The sequence below is a fragment of the Pristiophorus japonicus genome, chromosome 16 (assembly GCF_044704955.1).
Source record: "Pristiophorus japonicus isolate sPriJap1 chromosome 16, sPriJap1.hap1, whole genome shotgun sequence".
Taxonomy (NCBI): Eukaryota; Metazoa; Chordata; class Chondrichthyes; family Pristiophoridae; genus Pristiophorus; species Pristiophorus japonicus.
In genome coordinates, this window is record NC_091992.1 from 104896392 (window position 1) to 104917382 (window position 20991).

General features: G+C 46.9%; 1 protein-coding gene across 2 annotated transcripts in view; it reads left to right on the forward strand.

Moving 5' to 3' along the window:
• The first annotated feature begins 266 nt into the window (after window positions 1-266).
• Window positions 267-20991, forward strand: part of LOC139226692 (netrin-1) — a 206180-nt gene continuing 185455 nt past the window's right edge. For both annotated transcript variants that reach the window (XM_070857638.1, XM_070857639.1), the window contains exons 1-2: window positions 267-487; window positions 632-1696. In XM_070857638.1, coding sequence (XP_070713739.1) covers window positions 679-1696 — 1018 coding nt within the window. In that variant the 5' untranslated portion in view covers window positions 267-487; window positions 632-678. The remainder of the gene's footprint in view (window positions 488-631; window positions 1697-20991) is intronic.

A 20991-nucleotide genomic window follows, 5' to 3' on the forward strand; every position in this document is an offset into this window, starting at 1 on the left:
GCATTAAATTTCGCCCATGCAATGCGTATTGTTACTCGCGCACATTGAAGTTTAAAAAAAGATTTCTCATCTGTGAACCCTTACACTATAGAATCAGGCTACAACAGTTTGAAGGGGACGTGTTAAATGATTGCACAGGCTGTAAACAGTCTAATTGGGCTCGTTCTGTGGCTGGGGCTCCATGTGAAAGGATGCCTGCTTGCTATTGATAAACTACCAGTGGATGTCGTTGTTTTCGGTGCCTGTGTGTGTGGAATGACACTCTCCGTCAGGGCACAGGATGACCTCGAGCTAGCAAGAGTTGTGCGCGTCATTCACTTTCTATGCAGACACAAGGCGCACAGACAGAGACCCAAAGGAAAGGGAGCCTCTCCTCGATACCGGGGCACAATAATGACTGATGCACAGTGTAGAAAGCGGTCTCCTAGCTAGAGAAAACAGGCATCGCTCTGCGTATTGTTCTGCTTTCAATCAAAGCGATTCACAGGTAACACAGGGCAGCCACCGAGAGAATGTAAAGGAATCTAGAAATTTTATTTCACCAGGTTTGGGGAAGTTTGATTGCTATTTTAATTTGCGATAACTGACCTTTCCGTGTCTTTGGGTTTGTGTTTTTTTTTCTCAAACTTAGGATCCTTCGTCGTGAGAAGCGAAGCTACACTGTGAAGGGAGAACAAAATGCGGTTGAGTTTATGGGAGTTTGTGTGCGCTTTTGTGGGTTTGAGCTGCCTGGTGGAAGGGGTCCGCGGGGGTTATGGCATGAGCATGTTTGCAGCCCAGCAGACTCCCCCCGACCCCTGCTACGACGAGAACAGCAACCCGAGGCGCTGTATCCCCGACTTCGTCAACTCGGCGTTCGGCAAAGAAGTGAGAGTGTCCAGCACTTGCGGCAAGCCTCCGTCTAGGTACTGCGTGGTGACCGAGAAAGGGGACGAGCGCTTCAGGAACTGCCACATCTGTGACGCCATGGACCCCAAGAAGGCTCACCCGCCAGCCTACCTAACCGACCTCAACAACCCCCACAACCTGACCTGCTGGCAATCGGAGAACTACGTTCAGTACCCCCAGAACGTGACCCTCACCCTCTCCCTGGGCAAGAAGTTCGAAGTCACGTACGTCAGTCTCCAATTCTGCTCCCCGCGCCCAGAATCGATGGCCATCTACAAATCGATGGACTATGGCAAGTCCTGGGTGCCCTTTCAGTTCTACTCGACCCAGTGTCGAAAAATGTATAACAAGCCCAACAAGGCTGTGATCACCAAGCAGAACGAGCAGGAGGCTATCTGCACCGACTCGCACACCGACATGCATCCATTCACTGGGGGCTTGATCGCTTTCAGCACCCTGGACGGCCGCCCCTCGGCTCACGATTTTGACAACAGCCCTGTCCTCCAAGACTGGGTCACCGCCACAGACATCAAAGTGGCCTTCAGCCGCCTGCACACCTTCGGCGACGAGAACCAAGACGACCCGGAGCTCGCCAGGGAGTCCTACTATTACGCCGTCTCGGACCTGCAGGTCGGGGGCCGCTGCAAGTGTAATGGCCACGCGTCCAGGTGCATCAAGGACCGAGACAGCAACCTGGTGTGTGACTGCAAGCACAACACCGCCGGCCCCGAGTGTGACCGATGTAAACCTTTCCACTACGACCGACCCTGGCAGAGAGCGACGGCCAGAGAGTCCAACGAGTGTGTGGGTAAGAGCAAACTTCCATTTCTTTTTTTGCAAGCCAGATCTTTTGCATCGCCACATAACCTCACCCCAGAACCCAGCGGGCGTGTGACCAAGAGAAAGCTTTCAGGCCAGGAGCTGGCTGAAATCTCCCACTAGTCAGGGCAGACAGCGGGCATGCGGGTGATAATGAGCCCTCACAGCTCCGAGCAACACATAGCTTTACATTCATATCCCATTCGGGGGGGGGGGGGGTGATATTTTCATAACTTTATATGATATTTCTTATGTTACGTCTCATGAGGCTGTTCTCGGTCTGTCATGTGTTTCCTACACATTGCAGCAAGAATCAGGCTCTCAATGTATCGTGTTAATGATCTGCTCAAAGCCCGACCCGACGCGACTGTTTGATCCAGGTTTTATATTCATTGACATTATTATAGGCGCGATATTTTGTGTATCAAAGGGCCATCGGGGTTTAATTGCTTTATGCGCACTGCCAATAGCTGGGGAGCCACCGACTGCTTCACAAAGTCGTTGTGACTCACAGTCCGCACACATTACGAACTAAAGCCGCTGGCGCAATAGTATTGGCATTCAATTGAAAGATGGCAATCTATCAATCGCGATCTTCTACACGCAGCGTGGCAATAACAATTGGCGACTGGTGCAGAGAGTGCATTGACAACAAATCTCATTCTACATACTTTGCTAAGTAAGATTTTTGGAAATTGATCTTGTTCAACGAAATGCCAGTAAGATTCATAGAGACCGCCTTTCATTATCTACAGATAATATTTCAAAGGCGAAGATTTTAAATAATCAATATCTAAATATCCATAACAGAACCTAATTACGTACAGTATTGGTAATCAATAACTTAGTGTTAATAGACAAGTCGGTCCCAAAGATTTGTCCGCTGCTATTTACGGATTGATGTCCATATTACGCGATTGGGACATTCAGGAACGGCCAGATGTGCAGAGATGAAAGCGGTGAATACAGTGATCAGATATAACACTACAAAGAGGGTAACCATTTCGCTGCAGTACAAGTTAATTGCAGTGTAACCAATGAGAGGCACTCCTGGAACGGGTGTGAGATTCTTGCCAGCGACAACTGGAGAAAATGTTGGTGCTAAACACCATCAATAGCATTGGACATTCAGCTCCCAATATTCAATATATTTGGTGCAGAATTGAACCGCTTTCTAGGGCTTTATTTGCGCGGTTAAAAAAAACTGGTCCAAAGTTCAGTACAAGTCATCACATAGGTCTGCGAGCACCAATGTTTCAGGTGTAATCCAGGGTAGCTGGAGAGATTCAATGGTCGGATAATCCCACACTGCCACGAATTCTGTCATCCACGGGGAGATTCAGACCCACCCTTCCATTTACTGGCGCTCACTATCATGAAAGGATTGATCATTTTACTGCTGCTGTACAATAAACCCGGTGCCTTTGATGTCCCTTTTGAGTTGGTCGGTTTTATTGCCCCGAGCGCAGTAAAACGGGCGATCTGGCTGTTGTTTTCATGTGAATTTATTTACTTATCTATTCTTGTGTAGGGCGTTGCCCGTTTAACTGGAGTTCCGAGCTGAAACCCGCTTTAGTTTGCTCAGAGAGACCACAGTTAAAGTTGTGTTTTAATGAATTAATGCCTGTATGTAAGCCGATAACGTTTTGCTTGGAGAGCCGTTTCTCCGGGCCCTCTTCAAGGAACCATCAGAAGTTACAGGAAAGGGCACTCAGAGCAAGCATGTTCCGAACAGTAATAAAACCGTGAAAATAGGTAGTAACTGAAATATGTTCAGAAGTTTACTTGCAATTTTTTGACATGTTAAATAATTACAAATAATTAATAGATACCGAGCCGTTCAGTGTCCTGCGACAAAGCTGGCAAAGGCCAGAGGAAGGTTTCTGTCTGTTAAAGTGAGGTAAAATGGCAAAATGTGTGCGCTGCAAGCCGATTTCGCTATACATAGCGCCAGAAGGGACTTCCTCCAAAGCGGCTGGATATCAAATTTTAAATCCGGTATGAAAGGGACATGCAGTCGGTAAAATGTGATGCTCAGTTGTAAAAAAAAGCAAAAACCTCGAAAAAAAATACATCAAAGAAAAGGGAAAGTGAAAGTAAGGAGGGGAAAGAAAGGAGAGTGTGAGGATAGTATCTGCTGAATGTATTGAGGGGCAACGTGCTGCCGCCTAATCTCCTGGCCACTGACTAGTCTAGGGAACATGGTCCATTTTGTGTGTGTAATGTGCTTCCATCACTCATGTATACAGCAGTCTGGGAGAGAGCTGAATGCTTCAGACAGGCTTTCTCTTGCTGGGGGTCTCTGTGCAAAATGTTAATCGATCGTGTCCATTTCGCCAGTATCAAGGCTGGCCAGCCGGTTACAGCTATTCACGGTTAGTTTTAGGATCACTTTCAGCAGAGCTGGTCTCCAGTCGTCTTGGTTAATCCTTGTCACTGGATAAAGGCCTAGCTCTGTCAAGCCCGTGTGGTGGCTGGTGTGCAACGGACATCACACGTTAAAAAAATCCACGCGCAGGCATCTTCCACCCCTTCAGGATGTAGTTCAGGATTTGGAACAGCTGTGAATTTATCTTTTTTTGGCTTGGAAGCAAATCATCTTCGTTTTGAGGGACTGCCTATGATGATGATGATTAGGATCACTTTGTAGTCATGTGTCAGGAGTAGTGTGTCAGGGCAGTAGTATTAGGGGAGTATTGTAAGGGGAGTAGTGTGTCAGGAATAGTGTCAGGAGTAGCGTGTCAGGGGAGTAGTGTCTTAGGAGTAGCGTATCAGGAGAGGTGTGTCAGGGAAGTAATGTGTCAGGAGAGGTGTGTCAGGGGAGTAGTGTGTCAGGAATAGTGTGTCAGGAGAGTAGTGTGTGAGGGGAGTAGTGTCTTAGGAGTAGTGTATAAGGGCAGTAGTATCAGGGGAGTATTGTAAGCGGAATAGTGTGTCAGGAGTAGTGTGCCACAAATTTTGTTAAGAGTAGCATGTCAGGGGAATAGTGTGTCAGAGGAGTAGTGTGTCAGGAGTAGTGTGTTAGGGGAGCAGTGTTTCAGGAATAGTGTCAGAAGTAGCGTGTTAGGGGAGTAGTGTGTCAGGGGAGTAGTGTGTCAGGAGTAGAGTGTCAGGAGTAGTGCGTCAGGGGAGTAGTTTATCAGGGGAGTAGTGCATCCGGAGTAGCGTGTCAGGGGAGTCGTGTGTCTGGAGTAGTGGGTTAGGGCAGCAGTGTGTTAGGGAGTAGTGTGTTGGGGGAGCAGCGTTTCAGGAATAGTGTCCGGAGTAGCATATAAAACGAGTAGCATGTCAGGATCAGTGTGTCAGGGGAGTAGTGTGTCGGGAGCAGTGTGTCCAGAGTAGCATGTAAAAGCAGTGGTGTGTCAGGATTAGTGTGTCAGGGGAGTAGTGTGTCAGGAGTAATGTGTCAGGAGTAGTGTGTCATTGATGTAGTGTGTCAGGATTAGTGTGCCAGGGGAATGGTGTGTTAGGAGTGGTGTGTCATGCATAGTGTGTTTGGGGAGTAGCGTCTCGGGAGTAGAGTGTCAGGCGAGTAGTGTGTCAGGGGAGTAGTGTGTCAGGCAAGTATTGTAGGGGCAGTAGTTTCAGGAGTAGCGTGTCAGGGGAATAGTGCATCAGGAGTGTAGTGTGTCCGCAGTTGCGTGTAAAAGGAGTACTGTGGCAAAATTAGTGTGTCAGGAATATTGTCAGGAGTAACATGTCAGAGGAGTGGTGTGTCAGGAGTAGTGTGTCATTGATGTAGTGTGTCAGGAATAGTGTCAGGAACAGTGTACCAAGGGAGTGGTGTGTCAGGAGTAGTGTGTCAGGGGAGTAGTGTGACAGGAGTAGTATGTCAGGAGTAGTGTGTCAGGGGAGTAGTGTGTCAGGGGTGCAGTGTGTCAGGAGTAGTGTATCAGGGGAGTAGTGTGTCAGGGGAGTACTGTGCCATAAGAACATAAGAAATAGTAACAGGAGTAGGCCATACGGTCCCTCGAGCCTGCTCCGCCATTCAATAAGATCATAGCTGATCTGATCATGGACTCAGCTCCACTTTCCTGCCCGCTCTTCATAACCTCTTATCCCCTTATCGTTTAAGAAACTGTCTATTTCTGTCTTAAATTTATTCAATGTCCCAGCTTCCACAGTACTCTGAGGCAGCAAATTCCACCGATTTACAACCCTCTGAGAGAAGAAATTTCTCCTCATCTCTGTTTTAAATGGGCAGTCCCTTATTCTAAGATCATGCCCTCTAGTTCTAGTCTCCCCCAACATACCATCTGCATCCACCTTGTCAAGCCCCCCTCACAATCTTATGCATTTCGCTAAGATCACCTCTCATTCTTCTGTATTCCAATAAGTTGAGGCCCAACCTACTCAACCTTTCCTCATAAGTCAATGTGTGAGGAGGACACAAAAAATCTTCAAAAGGACATAGACAGGCTAAGTGAGTGGGCAAAAATTTGGCAGATGGAGTATAATGTTGGAAAGTGTGAGGTCACTTTGGCACTTTGGCAGAAAAAAATCAAAGAGCAAGTTATGGAGAAAGATTGCAAAGTGCTGCAGTACAGTGGGGTACTTGTGCATGAAACACAAAACGGTTGTATACAGGTACAGCAAGTGATCAGGAAGACTAATGGTATCTTGGCCTTTATTGCGAAGGGGATGGAGTATAAAAGCAGGGAAGTCATTGCTTTTCCTCCCATCTTTGTATCATCAGAAAATTGGCTACGTTACACTCAGTCCCTTCTTTCAAGTCGTTAATATAGATTGTAAATAGTTGGGGTCCCAGCACTGATCCCTGCGGCACCACACTAGTTACTGGTTGCCAACCAGAGAATGAACCATTTATCCCACCTCTCTATTCTCTGTTAGTTAGCCAATCCTCTATCCAAGCTATTATATTACCCCCAACCCCGTGAACTTTTATCTTGTGCAGTAATCCTTTATATGGCACCTTGTCAAATGCCTTCTGGAAATCCAAATACACCACATCCACTGGTTCCCCTTTATCCACCCTGTTCATTACATCCTCAAAGAACTCCAGCAAATTTGTCAAACATGACTTCCCCTTCATAAATCCGTGCTGACTCTGCCTGACTTAATTTTGCTTTTCCAAATGTCCTGCTACTGCTTCTTTATTAATGGACTCTAAAACATTTTCCCAACCACATATGTCAGTAGTAGTGTGTCAGGAGTAGTGTGCTCCTATTCTGTTCCTTATCAAGCAAGTCTGTTATTGTTGCAGTCCAACAAGCTAGCAGAAAACAAGGCACCAATGGGAGTAGTGATAACACTTGAGGATTAACCGTAGCCCCTAAGGATGTTGTAGTAGTACAGGTACCGATCTCCGACTGCTATCTCTGCGATCTGCAGCCAGAAGGCTTGAGTTGCACAGCTGCGCTTTGCGTTGTACTGGCCTGAGAGACTGTGGAGCGGTGAGAGACTGTGGAGGGATGTGATCGGGGCCCAGGAGAGGTGTGAGTTTGGGGCCGGGGCCCAGGAGCAGCACGGGCCAGCCCACACAGCGATATGTGTGCACACTAGGTCCGTGCAGCAGAGCAGGTCTCCAGTCGTCTTGGATAACCCTTGCCACTGGACCAAGACCTAGCTCTGTCAAGCCCATGTGGTGGCTGGTGTAGAACAGCCACCACACGTTAAAAAAAATCCACTCACAGGCATCTTTCAGGACCTGGAATATTAAGTCCTTCATTGAAACACCTGTGAACTTTGAACTCATCCTTTTTTGGCATAGAAGCAAGTCATCCTCATATGAGATGCGTGAGTCAGGAGTAGTGTGTCAGGAATGGTGTGTCGGGAGTAGCGTGTCAGGAATAATATCAGGAATAGCATGTCAGGGGAGTAGTGTGGCAGCAGTAGTGTGTCAGGACTAGGATGTCAGGAGTAGTTTGTGAGGGGAGTAGTGTGTCAGAAGTGGGGTTTCAGGGGAGTAGTGAGTCTGGAGTAGAGTGTTAGGGAGTCGTGTGTCAGGAATATTATCAGGAATAGCATGTCAGGGGAATAGTGTCTCAGGAGCAGTGTGTCAGAAGAAGTGTTTCAGGAGAGTAGTGTGTCAGGAGTAGCGTGTCAGGGGAGTAGCGTGTCAGGGGAGTAGTGTATCAGGAGTAGTGTGTCAAGAGAAGTGTATCAAGAGAAGTGTGTCAGGAGAGTAGTGTGTCAGGGGAGTAGTGTGTCAGGGGAGTAGTGTGTCAGGAGTACTGTGTCAGGAGTAGTATGTCAAGAGAAGTGAGTCAGGAGAGTAGTGTGTCAGGGGAGTAGTGTGTCAGGAGTAGTGTGTCAGGGGAGAAGTGTGTCAGGAGTAGTGTGTCAGGAGTAGTGTGTCAGGAGTGTGTCAGGAGTAGTGTGTCAGGAGAGTACAGTGTAAGGAGTAATGTGTCAAGAGAGTAGTATGTCAGGAGTAGTGTGTCAGGGGAGTAGTGTGTCAGGAGAAGTGTGTTAGGAGTAGTGTGTCCGGGGAGTAGTGTGGCAGGAATAGTGTGTCAGGAGAGTAGTGTGTCAGGGGAGTAGTGTGTCAGGAGTAGTGTGTCAGGGGAGTAGTGTGTCAGGAGTAGTGTGTCAGGAGAAGTGTGTTAGGAGTAGTGTGCCCGGGGAGTAGTGTGTCAGGAATAGTGTGTCAGGAGAGTAGTGTGTCAGGGGAGTAGTGTGTCAGGAGTAGCGTGTCAGGAGTAGTGTGTCAGGAGTAGTGTGTCAGGGGAGTAGTGTGTCAGGGGAGTAATGTGTCAGGAGAAGTGTGTCAGGAGAAGTGTGTCAGGGGAGTAGTGTGTCAGGGGAGTAGTGTGTCAGGACAGTAGTGTGTCAGGAGAGTAGTGCGCCAGGAGAAGTGTGTCAGGGGAGTAATGGGTCAGGAATAGTGTGTCAGGGGAGTAGTGTGTCAGGGGAGTAGTGTGTCAGGAGAAGTGTGTCAGGAGTAGTGTGTCAGGGGAGTAGTGTGTCAGGAGAGTAGTGTGTCAGGGGAGTAGTGTGTCAGGAGAGTAGTGCGTCAGGAGAAGTGTGTCAGGGGAGTAATGTGTCAGGAGTAGTGTGTCGGGGAGTAGTGTGTCAGGAATAGTGTGTCAGGAATGGTGTGTCGGGGGAGTAGTGTGTCAGGGGAGTAGTGTGTCGGCAGTAGTGTGTCAGGAGAAGTGTGTCAGGAGTAGTGTGTCAGGAGAAGTGTGTCAGGAGTAGTGTGTCAGGGGAGTAGTGTATCAGGAGAGTAGTGTGTCAGGAGTAGCGTGTCAGGGGAATAGCGTGTCAGGGGAGTAGTGTATCAGGAGTAGTGTGTCAAGAGAAGTGTGTCAAGAGAAGTGTGTCAGGAGAGTAGTGTGTCAGGGGAGCAGTGTGTCAGGAGTACTGTGTCAGGAGTAGTATGTCAGGAGAAGTGAGTCAGGAGAGTAGTGTGACAGGGGAGTAGTGTGTCAGGAGTAGTGTGTCAGGGGAGAAGTGTGTCAGGAGCAGTGTGTCAAGAGAAGTGTGTCAGGAGTAGTGTGTCAGGAGGAGTGTGTCAGGAGTAGTGTGTCAGGAGAGTACAGTGTAAGGAGTAATGTGTCAAGAGAGTAGTGTGTCAGGAGTAGTGTGTCAGGAATAGTGTGTCAGGAGAAGTGTGTTAGGAGTAGTGTGTCCGGGGAGTAGTGTGTCAGGAATAGTGTGTCAGGAGAGTAGTGTGTCAGGGGAGTAGTGTGTCAGGAGTAGTGTGTCAGGGGAGTAGTGTGTCAGGAGTGGTGTGTCAGGAGAAGTGTGTTAGGAGTAGTGTGTCCGGGGAGTAGTGTGTCAGGGGAGTAGTGTGTCAGGAGTAGCGTGTCAGGAGTAGTGTGTCAGGAGTAGTGTGTCAGGGGAGTAGTGTGTCAGGGGAGTAATGTGTCAGGAGAAGTGTGTCAGGAGAAGTGTGTCAGGAGAAGTGTGTCAGGGGAGTAGTGTGTCAGGGGAGTAGTGTGTCAGGAGAGTAGTGTGTCAGGAGAGTAGTGCGCCAGGAGAAGTGTGTCAGGGGAGTAATGGATCAGGAATAGTGTGTCAGGGGAGTAGTGTGTCAGGAATAGTGTGTCAGGAATGGTGTGTCAGGGGAGTAGTGTGTCAGGGGAGTAGTGTGTCGGCAGTAGTGTGTCAGGAGAAGTGTGTCAGGAGTAGTGTGTCAGGAGAAGTGTGTCAGGAGTAGTGTGTCAGGGGAGTAGTGTGTCAGGGGAGTAGTGTGTCAGGAGAGTAGTGTGTCAGGAGAGTAGTGTGTCAGGAGTAGCATGTCAGGGGAGTAGCATGTCAGTGGAGTAGTGTATCAGGAGTAGTGTGTCAAGAGAAGTGTGTCAAGAGAAGTGTGTCAGGAGAGTAGTGTGTCAGGGGAGCAGTGTGTCAGGAGTACTGTGTCAGGAGTAGTATGTCAAGAGAAGTGAGTCAGGAGAGTAGTGTGTCAGGGGAGTAGTGTGTCAGGAGTAGTGTGTCAGGGGAGAAGTGTGTCAGGAGCAGTGTGTCAAGAGAAGTGTGTCAGGAGTAGTGTGTCAGGAGGAGTGTGTCAGGAGTAGTGTGTCAGGAGAGTACAGTGTAAGGAGTAATGTGTCAAGAGAGTAGTGTGTCAGGAGTAGTGTGTCAGGAATAGTGTGTCAGGAGAAGTGTGTTAGGAGTAGTGTGTCCGGGGAGTAGTGTGTCAGGAATAGTGTGTCAGGAGAGTAGTGTGTCAGGGGAGTAGTGTGTCAGGAGTAGTGTGTCAGAGGAGTGGTGTGTCAGGAGAAGTGTGTTAGGAGTAGTATGTCCGGGGAGTAGTGTGTCAGGAATAGTGTGTCAGGAGAGTAGTGTGTCAGGGGAGTAGTGTGTCAGGAGTAGCGTGTCAGGAGTAGTGTGTCAGGAGTAGTGTGTCAGGGGAGTAGTGTGTCAGGGGAGTAATGTGTCAGGAGAAGTGTGTCAGGAGAAGTGTGTCAGGAGAAGTGTGTCAGGGGAGTAGTGTGTCAGGGGAGTAGTGTGTCAGGAGAGTAGTGTGTCAGGAGAGTAGTGCGCCAGGAGAAGTGTGTCAGGGGAGTAATTGATCAGGAATAGTGTGTCAGGGGAGTAGTGTGTCAGGAGTAGTGTGTCAGGGGAGTAGTGTGTCAGGGGAGTAGTGTGTTAGGGGAGTAGTGTGTCAGGAGAGTAGTGCTCCAGGAGAAGTGTGTCAGGGGAGTAATGTGTCAGGAGTAGTGTGTCAGGGGAGTAGTGTGTCAGGAATAGTGTGTCAGGAATGGTGTGTCAGGGGAGTAGTGTGTCGGGAGTAGTGTGTCAGGGGAGTAGTATGTCAGGAATAGTGTGTCAGGGAAGTAGTGTGTCAGAGGTGTAGTGTGTCAGGAATAGTGTGTCAGGAGAGCAGTGTGTCAGGGGAGTATAGTGTCAGGAATAGTGTGTCAGGAGTAGTGTGTCAGCAGAAGTGTGTCAGGAGTAGTGTGTCAGGGGAGTAGTGTGTCAGAAGAGCAGTGTGTCAGGAGAAGTGTGCCAGGAGAAGTGTGTCAAGGGAGTAGTGTGTCAGGAGTAGTGTGTCAGGAGAGTAGTGTGTCAGGAGAGTAGTGTGTCAGGAATAGTGTGTCAGAAGAGTAGTGTGCCAGGAGAGTAGTGCGCCAGGAGAAGTGTGTCAGGGGAGTAATGTGTCAGGAGTAGTGTGTCAGGAGAGTAGTGTGTCAGGAATAGTGTGTCAGAAGAGTAGTGTGTCAGGAGTAGTGTGTCAGGAGAGTAGTGTGTCAGGAGAATAGTGTGTCAGGAATAGTGTGTCAGGAATAGTGTGTCGGAAGAGTGGTGTGTCAGGAGAGTAGTGTGTCAGGAATAGTGTGTCATCAGTGGTATGTCAGGAGTAGTGTGTCAAGAGCAGTGTGTCAGGAGTGTATCAGAAGAAGTGTATCAGGAATAGTGTGTCAGGGGTGTAGAGGATCAGGAATATTGTCAGGATTAACATGTCAGGGGAGTAGTGTGTCCGGAGTAGCCTATAAAAGGAGTAGTGTGTCAGGGGAGTAGTGTGGCAGGAATAGTGTAAGGAAGAGTGTGTCAGGAGTGTAGTCTTTCAGGGGGGTAGTGTGTTAGCAATAGTGTCAGGAGGAGTGTGACAAAATAGTGTGTCAGGGGAGTAGTGTGTCAGGAATTGTGTGTCATGGGAGTAGTTTGTCAGGATTAATGTCAAGAGTAGTGTTTCAGCAGAGTATTGTTTTGGGGGAGTTGTCTCAGGATTAGTATGTCAGAAGCCGTGTGTCAGGGGAGTAGTAGTGTAACATTCGTAGGGCTCGATTTTCCATTTTTATTGCATGCTTAACGTCCATATTAACACTGAAATGACTTATAAATCCCAGATATCGCTCATTTAGCCACAAAATTGAAACTGATACGCATTTTTCGGACACTTATCGGTGAGCATTACTTTCCCCATGTACGTAACGTCGGGAAAAAATAATACCGCCCGCCCACTTTTTTGGGCAGAATCGTCAGAATAGGCAAAATCAACGCTCATAATATCACCCAGCGTTAGTTTCTGCACGGAATTAACGGCGAGATTCAATAATACCGACCGTCCACTTTTTTTTGTCGTAAAGATCACATTTGCCGAAACTAACGCCCAGGAGATCGTCCAGTGTCACTTTCACCATCTCGCACTCATCTCGCCCACAATATCGCTCGCCCAAAAAACCGCCCGGAAAAAGTGGATCTAACCGGAACTATTCACAGAGTTATGGACGCCATGTTCTACATCACATGTCGCATCATTTAAAAGGCTGCCCTGCTTCAACATGGGGGAGGTCGGATGTACTCTGGAGGTCTTTGGAGGTGATGTGAACATCTGTACCAACATCTTTTTCATACTGTGAATGATTGGAATTTAATAGGTGTCTTTGTCGGGGCATTCATTCTTTGTGACCAATCGGTGGAAAACAGATACCTATTGTCCTTTCTCATTCTCTCTTGATGACCAATTACATGCTGCAGACTCGAGATGGTAGAAGGTATGCTCCACAGCATTATGTGCCCAATGTAAGACGTGCCAGACTGATGAGGAGGACCAGATGTTACACCGCCCGCAAGTATAGGAAGAAGCAGTCTTACCTCAACTTGCCCGACACCACCTGCCTTCAGAGACTGCGCTTCCACAAAGAGGTTATCAGTGAGATATGCCAGCTCATAAGGGGAGATCTGCACCTGCCAGCACCATCAGTACTGCACTGCCCGACGAGGTCAAAGTCACCGCGGCACTCTCATTCTATGCGTAGGGTTCTTTTCAGGTCTCAACTGGCGACATTTGCGGTCTGTCTCAGCATGCCATACATTGCTGCATTAGACAGGTCACTGAAGCTCTGTACGCACGCAGGAGGAACTTTATCTGTTTCCCTATGACCAGGGAGGCTCAGACTGAGAGGGGCTTTAGGATTCTACCAAATTGCTAACTTCCCCAAGGTCCAGGGAGCAATAGACTGTACGCACATCGCGATGCAGACACCTTTTCAGGATGCAGAGGTTTTCAGGAACCGCAAGGGATTCCACTCCCTGAATGTGCAACTTGTTGTCGACCACCAGCAAATTATTATGGCAGTGAATGCTAAATTTCCGGGCAGCATCCATGATGCTCACATCCTGCGTGAGAGCACTGTATCTGACTTGTTTAACAGTCAGCCACAAGGTCAATGCTGGATGCTTGATGACAAAGGATATGGCCTTGCCACCTGGCTGATGACCCCTCTGTGTGACACCCACACCGAAGCTGAGAAGCGATACAATGAGAGCCACAGAGCCACTCGCAATATCGTGGAGAAAATCATTGGAGTGCTTAAGCAGTGCTTTAGATGCCTGGACCACTCAGGAGGCGAGCTCCAATCCCACCCTGAGCAGGTAGCTCAATTCATGGTGGTGTGCTCCATGCTGCACAAATTGGCTATCAGGAGGGGACAAGAATTGCCTGAAGAGTCCGACAGTCCACCTCACCACAGAGAGGAAAAGGAGGACGAGGAAGTGGACGCTGACCTCAGGCCAGACAATCAGGCTGACGCTGAAGCCATGCCCCTGCACCCCTGTAGACCGCATGAAAGGGCCCGTGGTGGCATGATAGCTGCAAGACTCTTACGTTAGGAGCTCATCAATAAACACTTTGCCTGAAAGAACATTGGTAGTATTTACAAGGCCGACACACTGCTCGGTGTGCAGATCATACATCAATGGTGGGCATCACCTTGGTGACAGTTAAAGTTTAAGTTGATTGAAGTTAAGTGTAATTATACCCTTTGATGTTAAGGAATCACCAGCATGTAACGGTGCAGCTATCTGAGCCAATGCCCAATAAGGTTTTGTTAACTTGAGGAAGGACATTCTTGCTATTGAGGGAGTGCAGTGAAGGTTCACCAGACTGATTTCCGGGATGGTGGGACTGACCTATCAAGAAAGACTGGATCAACTGGGCTTGGATTCACTGGAGTTCAGAAGAATGAGAGGGGACCTCATAGAAACGTTTAAAATTCTGACGGGTTTAGACAGGTTGGATGCAGGAAGAATGTTCCCAATGTTGGGGAAGTCCAGAACCAGGGGTCACAGTCTAAGGATAAGGGGTAAGCCATTTAGGACCGAGATGAGGAGAAACTTCTTCACCCAGAGAGTGGTGAACCTGTGGAATTCTCTACCACAGAAAGTAGTTGAGGCCAATTCACTAAATATATTCAAAAGGGAGTTAGATGAAGTCCTTACTACTAGGGGGATCAAGGGGTATGGTGAGAAAGCAGGAAGGGGGTACTGAATTTGCATGTTCAGCCATGAACTCATTGAATGGCGGTGCAGGCTAGAAGGGCCGAATGGCCTACTCCTGCACCTATTTTCTATGTTTCTATGTTTCTAAATAAAAAACATTTAAACCGAACATTTGTCTGAAATCATAAGTACATCTGTAAAAACCAACCCTCCCCCGCCCCCCCCCCCACCCCCCTCGCTTCTCCTCGCCACCACTACCCCTTCCCCTCCTGACTCCAAGCCGCCTGGCCGAGGAGCTCCTCAGGCGATGCTTCATTGGGGGGGGCGGGGGAGGGGGAGGGGATGATGGTGGTGGATGACGGCCGAACCGACAGTCCCGCGGTGGGAATGTGCTCCAAGCCTGAATCAAGATGTTGCTTCTGGCTATCATGTGTGGTTGGCAATGGGATGTAGTGCTGCGCTCCGGGACCACCGGGAGCCCTCTGCCACCAGTGTTCCTGGCTAACAGCTCCAGGGCCTCCGCCATCCCTTCCATGTTATATATTATTTGTTGGACAAAACTCGGTGCCAGCTATGTTCTTGGTGCTTAATAGGCTTTTTGCTGCTGGTGAATCTCCTCGTGCCTCCCAGAACAGCCAAACAAGCACACACCACAGCCACACACGCTTTCAGTCCCTCTCAGTTCCCTCTCTCTCTCTCTCTCTCTCTCTCTCTCTTCTGCACAAGTCATGATGACCCTTGACCGCCTGAATCGCGCGAATCGAGCGTTGCCATGCCATTGCTAAGGACGGTGACACTTTACGGCTGAAGGTCAGAGAGATTTAACGCTACCGCCCATTTCATATTGCTTGTGATAATGCCCAATTTCAAAAATGGAGCCTAGGGGCTTTGAGAATGGGCAACAAGCCGGCGATCTGAAAACCCATTTTTACCGCCCATGCCGGAAATAACGTCCATTTTTGGGCAATCTGCACAAAAGTGTAAAATCTAGCCCGTAGTATGTCGGGGTGTAGTGTGTCAGGAGTAGTGTGTCAGGAGTGTAATGTGTCAAGAGTAATGTGTCACGGGGGTGGTGTGTCAGGATTAGTGTGTCTCTTCCTCCACCACATTATTCCTCTCTGAGTAAAAAACAACCTATATTTGAGACCAAGTATTGTATCTTCATTGGTTCTGCCAGCGAATCGTTTAATGTAACAATACATCCCCCAACTCCTATATTCTCAATTCTTCCTGTAAAACTAAATATGTTTATCATTGAAGTAAACAGTGACATGACATGTTCTATTATTGAATAATTTATTTAGACAGTGACCCTGCCTTTTTAAACCTGTACTTTATTTTTCATTTTTATTCTGATCTCAGTTTGTTACAGCTTCAGCAAAAAAAATCAATCCATCCGTTTACCTCAAAACGTTTTTAGCGACTCGAATAAAAAGCTCCTTTTAACCAGATTTAAAGGATACGGGTGTGTGATGGGATTTTTTTAATGGCCTGGGTCTGCTCGTGTCAAATGGACAATACAACAGCCGTAGCCATGGCGAGGGAGACTCAGTTCTCATTCATCACCTTGCTGGTTAATACCAATAGCCCGAGTCTGGAAACATGCTGCGTCAGGTCAGACGAGCAAAGAGGTGAAATAACAGCCTGAAATAGACAGAACTGGGCCGGAACTTGGGAACAGGTCGCAGGCTGTTTTTATTTGGGTCGTTCCGGTGCTGTGCAGATAAAGCCCCTTGCAGTGCTAAACAGTGTCGGTGCTGATATTTAGGGGGAATGACTTCTAATGCCTGCCATAGTGACAGAAAATGTCTCCGGAAAATCGACACTTCTCCACTAAAAGGGAATTCTTTTAATGCTTTCACTGGCTCCTTTCGTGGCTCTGACATGTTATGCATGGCCCACAGATGGAACGATGAATCTAGAGAGGGGGAGGAGAGCGAGAGATCGCTAAACTGCCTGGAGGTTTGCGGCCCGACAACTTCTGTTTTTTTTCCTTTTAAAGGAAAACAAATTGGCGGAAGGAGTGCAATGTACCTCAAATAGGCCAGGCTGAGATTTGTTGCAGCAGGTGCGCCATCTCATCAGCATGCAACAAATGCTTGGTGTTTGACTAGAACCCGCGAATAGACAAACAATCTGACCTGGGTAAACAGTGCTTCTCAGCACTACCGACTCACGATTTAAACTTATATCTCTTTCTTTTAAGTGATGTAGAATAAGTGAACAATAAAAGGTAAACAGTTATGTAAATAAGATTAACAAACAGGATAGCTGTCCTGTATTGCTTTTAGGGTTTGGTATTTTTGCCTCCAAATTCAAAGAGTAACATATCCTGATCACCATATTATTTTTAAAAAGTATATAGAGGCACTGGAGAGGGTGCAGAGAAGATTTACAAGGCTGATACCAGAAATACAAGAAAGAAAGAAAGACTTGGATTTATATAGCACCTTCCAAGACCACCAGATGTTTCAAAGCACTTTACAGCCAATTAAGTACTTTTGGAATGTAGTCACAGTTGTAATGTATGAGCATATACATATCAGGAAAGGATGAACAGGATGGGTCTCTTTTCTCTTGAATAAAGAAGGCTGAGGGGTGACCTAATAGAGATCTTTAAAATTATGAAAGGTTTTGATAGAGTGGATACAGAAAGAATGTTTCCACTTGTGGGGAAGAGCATAACTAGAGGACATCAAAATAAGATAGTCACCAAGAAAGCCAATAATGAATTCAAAAGAAACTTCTTTACCCAGAGTGGTGAGAATCTGGAACTCGCTTCCACAGGGAGTGGTTGAAGCGAATAGTATGGATGCATTTTAGGGGAGGCTTGACAAGCATATGAGGGAGAAGGGAATAGAGGGTTATGCTGATCGATTTAGATGAGGAAAGATGGGAGGAGGCTCGAGTGGAGCATAAATGCTGGCATGGACTGGTTGGGCTGAATGGCCTGTTTCTCATAGAATTATAGACATTTACAGCACAGAGGGAGGCCATTTGGCCCACCATGTCTGTGCTGGCCAACAAAGAGTTATCCAGCCTAATCCCACTTTCCAGCTCTTGGTCCGTAACCCTGCAGGTTACGGCACTTCAGGTGCATATCCAAGTACTTTTTAAATACTATGACCACCCTTTAGGCAGTGAGTTCCAGACCCCCACCACCCTCTGTACCGTATATCCTATGTAATCTTATGTAATAATCTAATTCAACATTTCTATTCATCTTTTTTTACTGGTTAGAAATAGCAGTAATCGTGTATAGTCATATTTATTGATGCATATATAAACTTAATAGAGGTACAGTCTCCACTAAGTTTCAGTGTAGTCTCGATTTAGTGAAAAATAAAGAACTTGCATTTATTTTAGGCTTTCCTGTTCGATGTGATTCTCGGGAGCTAGCCTTATACTTCCAAGTTGTAGTGTCCCCCATGGAGTTTAATCATTGATATACAAATGGGGCAGCAGGGTTCCCTGCCAATGAATACTCAAATTGTCCTAACTTTCCAATAGCGTGGAACACATGCAATCTCTACATGGGCAAATGTTTTTTTTTCTAGGATTCTACTGGCCAATAATGGAAATGGTGTTGGCAAATTGGAACAATCCTGTTTCTAACTGTCTCAACCAAAGCAATTTGTAGCACTTATATTCTCTGTGAATAGCCCATTCACTTCAAATGATGTCTGCTGAAAAATGTAGTGTTCCTATGCAGTTGCTACAATAATAGAAAGAACTTACATTTATATAGCATCTTTTCAAGTCCCTCAGGGCCTCCAAAAGCACTTCACAGACAATTAATTACTTTGATGTGCAGTTACTGTTGTTAATTAAGAACACTCAGCGATCATATTGCACACAGCGGGATCCCAACAACAATGAGACACACATCTAGTCAATTGTTTTTTTTGGGGGGGTTCTAGGTTTGATAGAAGAAAATGTTTCCTCATATTGCCTCTGGTTCTTTTGCCAATCACCTTAAATCTGTGTCCTCTGGTTACCGATCCTTATGCCACTGGAAGCAGTTTCTCCTTAATTACTCTATCAAAACCCTTCATGATTTTGAACATCCCTATCAAATCTCCTCTTAACCTTCACTGCTCTAGTCTCCCCACATAACTGAAGTCCATCAATCCTAGTCTCATGCTAATAAATCTCTTTTGGACTCTCTAAGGCCTTGACATCCTTCCTAAAGTGCGGTGCCCAGAATTGAACACAATAATCCAGCTGAGGCCGAACCAATGTTTTATAATGGTTCAGCACAACTTCCTTGATTTTGTGCTCTATGCCTCTATTAATAAAGCCAATGATCCCATCTATTTTTTTAACAGCCTTCTCAACTTGCCCTGCCACCTTTAAAGATTTGTGTACATACACCCCCTGGTCTCTCTGTTCCTGCACCCCTTTAAAATTGAATAATTAAGTTTATATTGCCTGTCCTCATTCTTCCTACCAAAATGTATCACTTTACACTTCTCTCTGTTAAATTTCATCTGCCATGTGTCTGCCTATTTCACCAGTCCGCCTGTGTCCTCCTGAAGTCTATTACTATCCTCCTCATTGTTTATTACATTTCCGAGTTTCAGGTCATCTGCAAACTCTGAAATTATACCCAAGTCCAGGTCATTAATAATATGTTTGGATGGTAGGATCATGTTGTCCTTATCACAACATCCAAAATGTGTACACTTACCAAAAGGGATTACCTGAGAGCAATCAGGAATAGGTACCATGGGTGACGGTCTCCTCCTTTTCCCATGAATACTGAGGCCAATTCTATGACCCTACCACTACCCTGGCCAAGATAAGCTCAGTCAGCACTGGCAAGAGATCAAATCTGGGACTCTGCTGATCTGCGTGGCATGCAACCGCAGCAGCTACTGCATTTACATACAGAACCACCAGGAGAGCTTGACACACTGCTTTTGTAGTTAGACAGGTTATACAAGAACAACAGCAATGACAAACTGAAGAATCTTGCCCAGGACGTGCATCACAAAAAGTATTTCAGAGTAATCACAACCAGCCAGAATTTTAATTTCATTCCCTATGTCTATCTGCACGAATGACTGGCAGCTTTTATTAAGCCCCACGAATAGGTGAATGTTTCCCTTTTATATTGAAAACAACAATCATTTAAACAAGCTTGACAAAGAGAGACAAGATAGTGTATGATTTGGCATATGTTACCTTTAAAGCTATCACTCACAGAATGGTGAAACTACCTATAAAGCAGTTATACCGAAACTGGGAGCAAATCACAAAAGGCAGACCTGCTGGAATTTGATTTGAACTGTATCACACAAAGTTCAGCCTGGTTTTATTTTATTTCAGAAAAGGAGATTTCATTGTAAAAGAGTGCTGATGGAGCCAAAATTGCCCCCTGTCGAAAACGCAGTGCACCGAACGTGTTTCGACTGTTTTCACTGACACAGTAAATGTGGTGGCCTCTTGCGAGAAATTCTGCTCTTTGGCAAGTCGGTCATAATAGGGGCGAAAGTTCAGTAAGCAGAGCGGCGGAGTGTCCTCCACGGTCACTCATCGGCACAGGGCTGATGACGTCATCACGCTGGCACGTCACCACGTCCCTCCCCTTCACTTAAAGGGAAGAGCCACTGCGAGCTCTGCGATTCTTTACATTAGGTCCAATGGGCTAACATGGAGGGTTTCGGCCAGACCAGTGGCCTGGCACCCAAGACAGGGTGCCAGGCTGCCTGTTGGCGACCCGGCCGAACTCAGGGGCATAATTGTCGGCGAGACCTGGCAGTGAGCCAACAAAAAAAATAAGATGGCAGCCATGGCAATAGATCCTCCCTTTAATCGCAGCCACACCGCCATTTTACATTGACTGCAAGCACAGAGCACCGACAGAAAAAGCTATGGGTGGCACCGAGCGGCGGGAGCAAAATTTTCAGCGCAGAATTTTGCCTTCGGCGGGGCACATCGGCAGTGCATGCTCTGATGACGCATTTAGGATGGATCGGCAGCAGTGGAGCGGTAGTGGGGGGAGCGTGTCACCGCCGGGATACCGCAGGAGGGCAGTTTTCAAAATGGCGGCCATTCCACAAAAAAATCAGTGGCCATTCCACTCTGCTGTGTGGCCGCCAATTTCCAGCAGTAACAGGCCTTAAGGGAAGGAACAACTTCGGCCTCTAGTATAATTAGGATAATGAAAGAAAAATAAAGTATCTAGATTTTTTTCAGAAACTAGCTAGTTCACAACGCAAGAAAAAACCTAATTTTCCATAACACAGGCTGGTTCTTCATGGAGGACTATAAATGAATATTCCAAATCTCTTTGATTTATCTCTGTCCTTTGTAGAATTTAAAGTATAATATCTGTGAAGAATAGCATGGTCACTATCAATTCGTTCAGAGTTGCTGTTTTTCATGCAATGTAACAGTGGCCTTGCATGCAAAAAGACAAGTGATGATAATTAGGTGTTTGAGCACACTGCTTGGCTTTCAGGGTTGAGTACATGATGAATTGTTCTGCTCAGCTTTTCTTGTCGAACAGAACTTTGCGAGCTCAATCTTGCTTTCCAGGATAGGGTAGAGGATCGATTCTAATCAATGGTAAGCTGTGTAAAGTTGGGATATCTCATTGAAAAATAATGAGATATATCAAGGATAGGAACTCTTATTTAGTGGCAC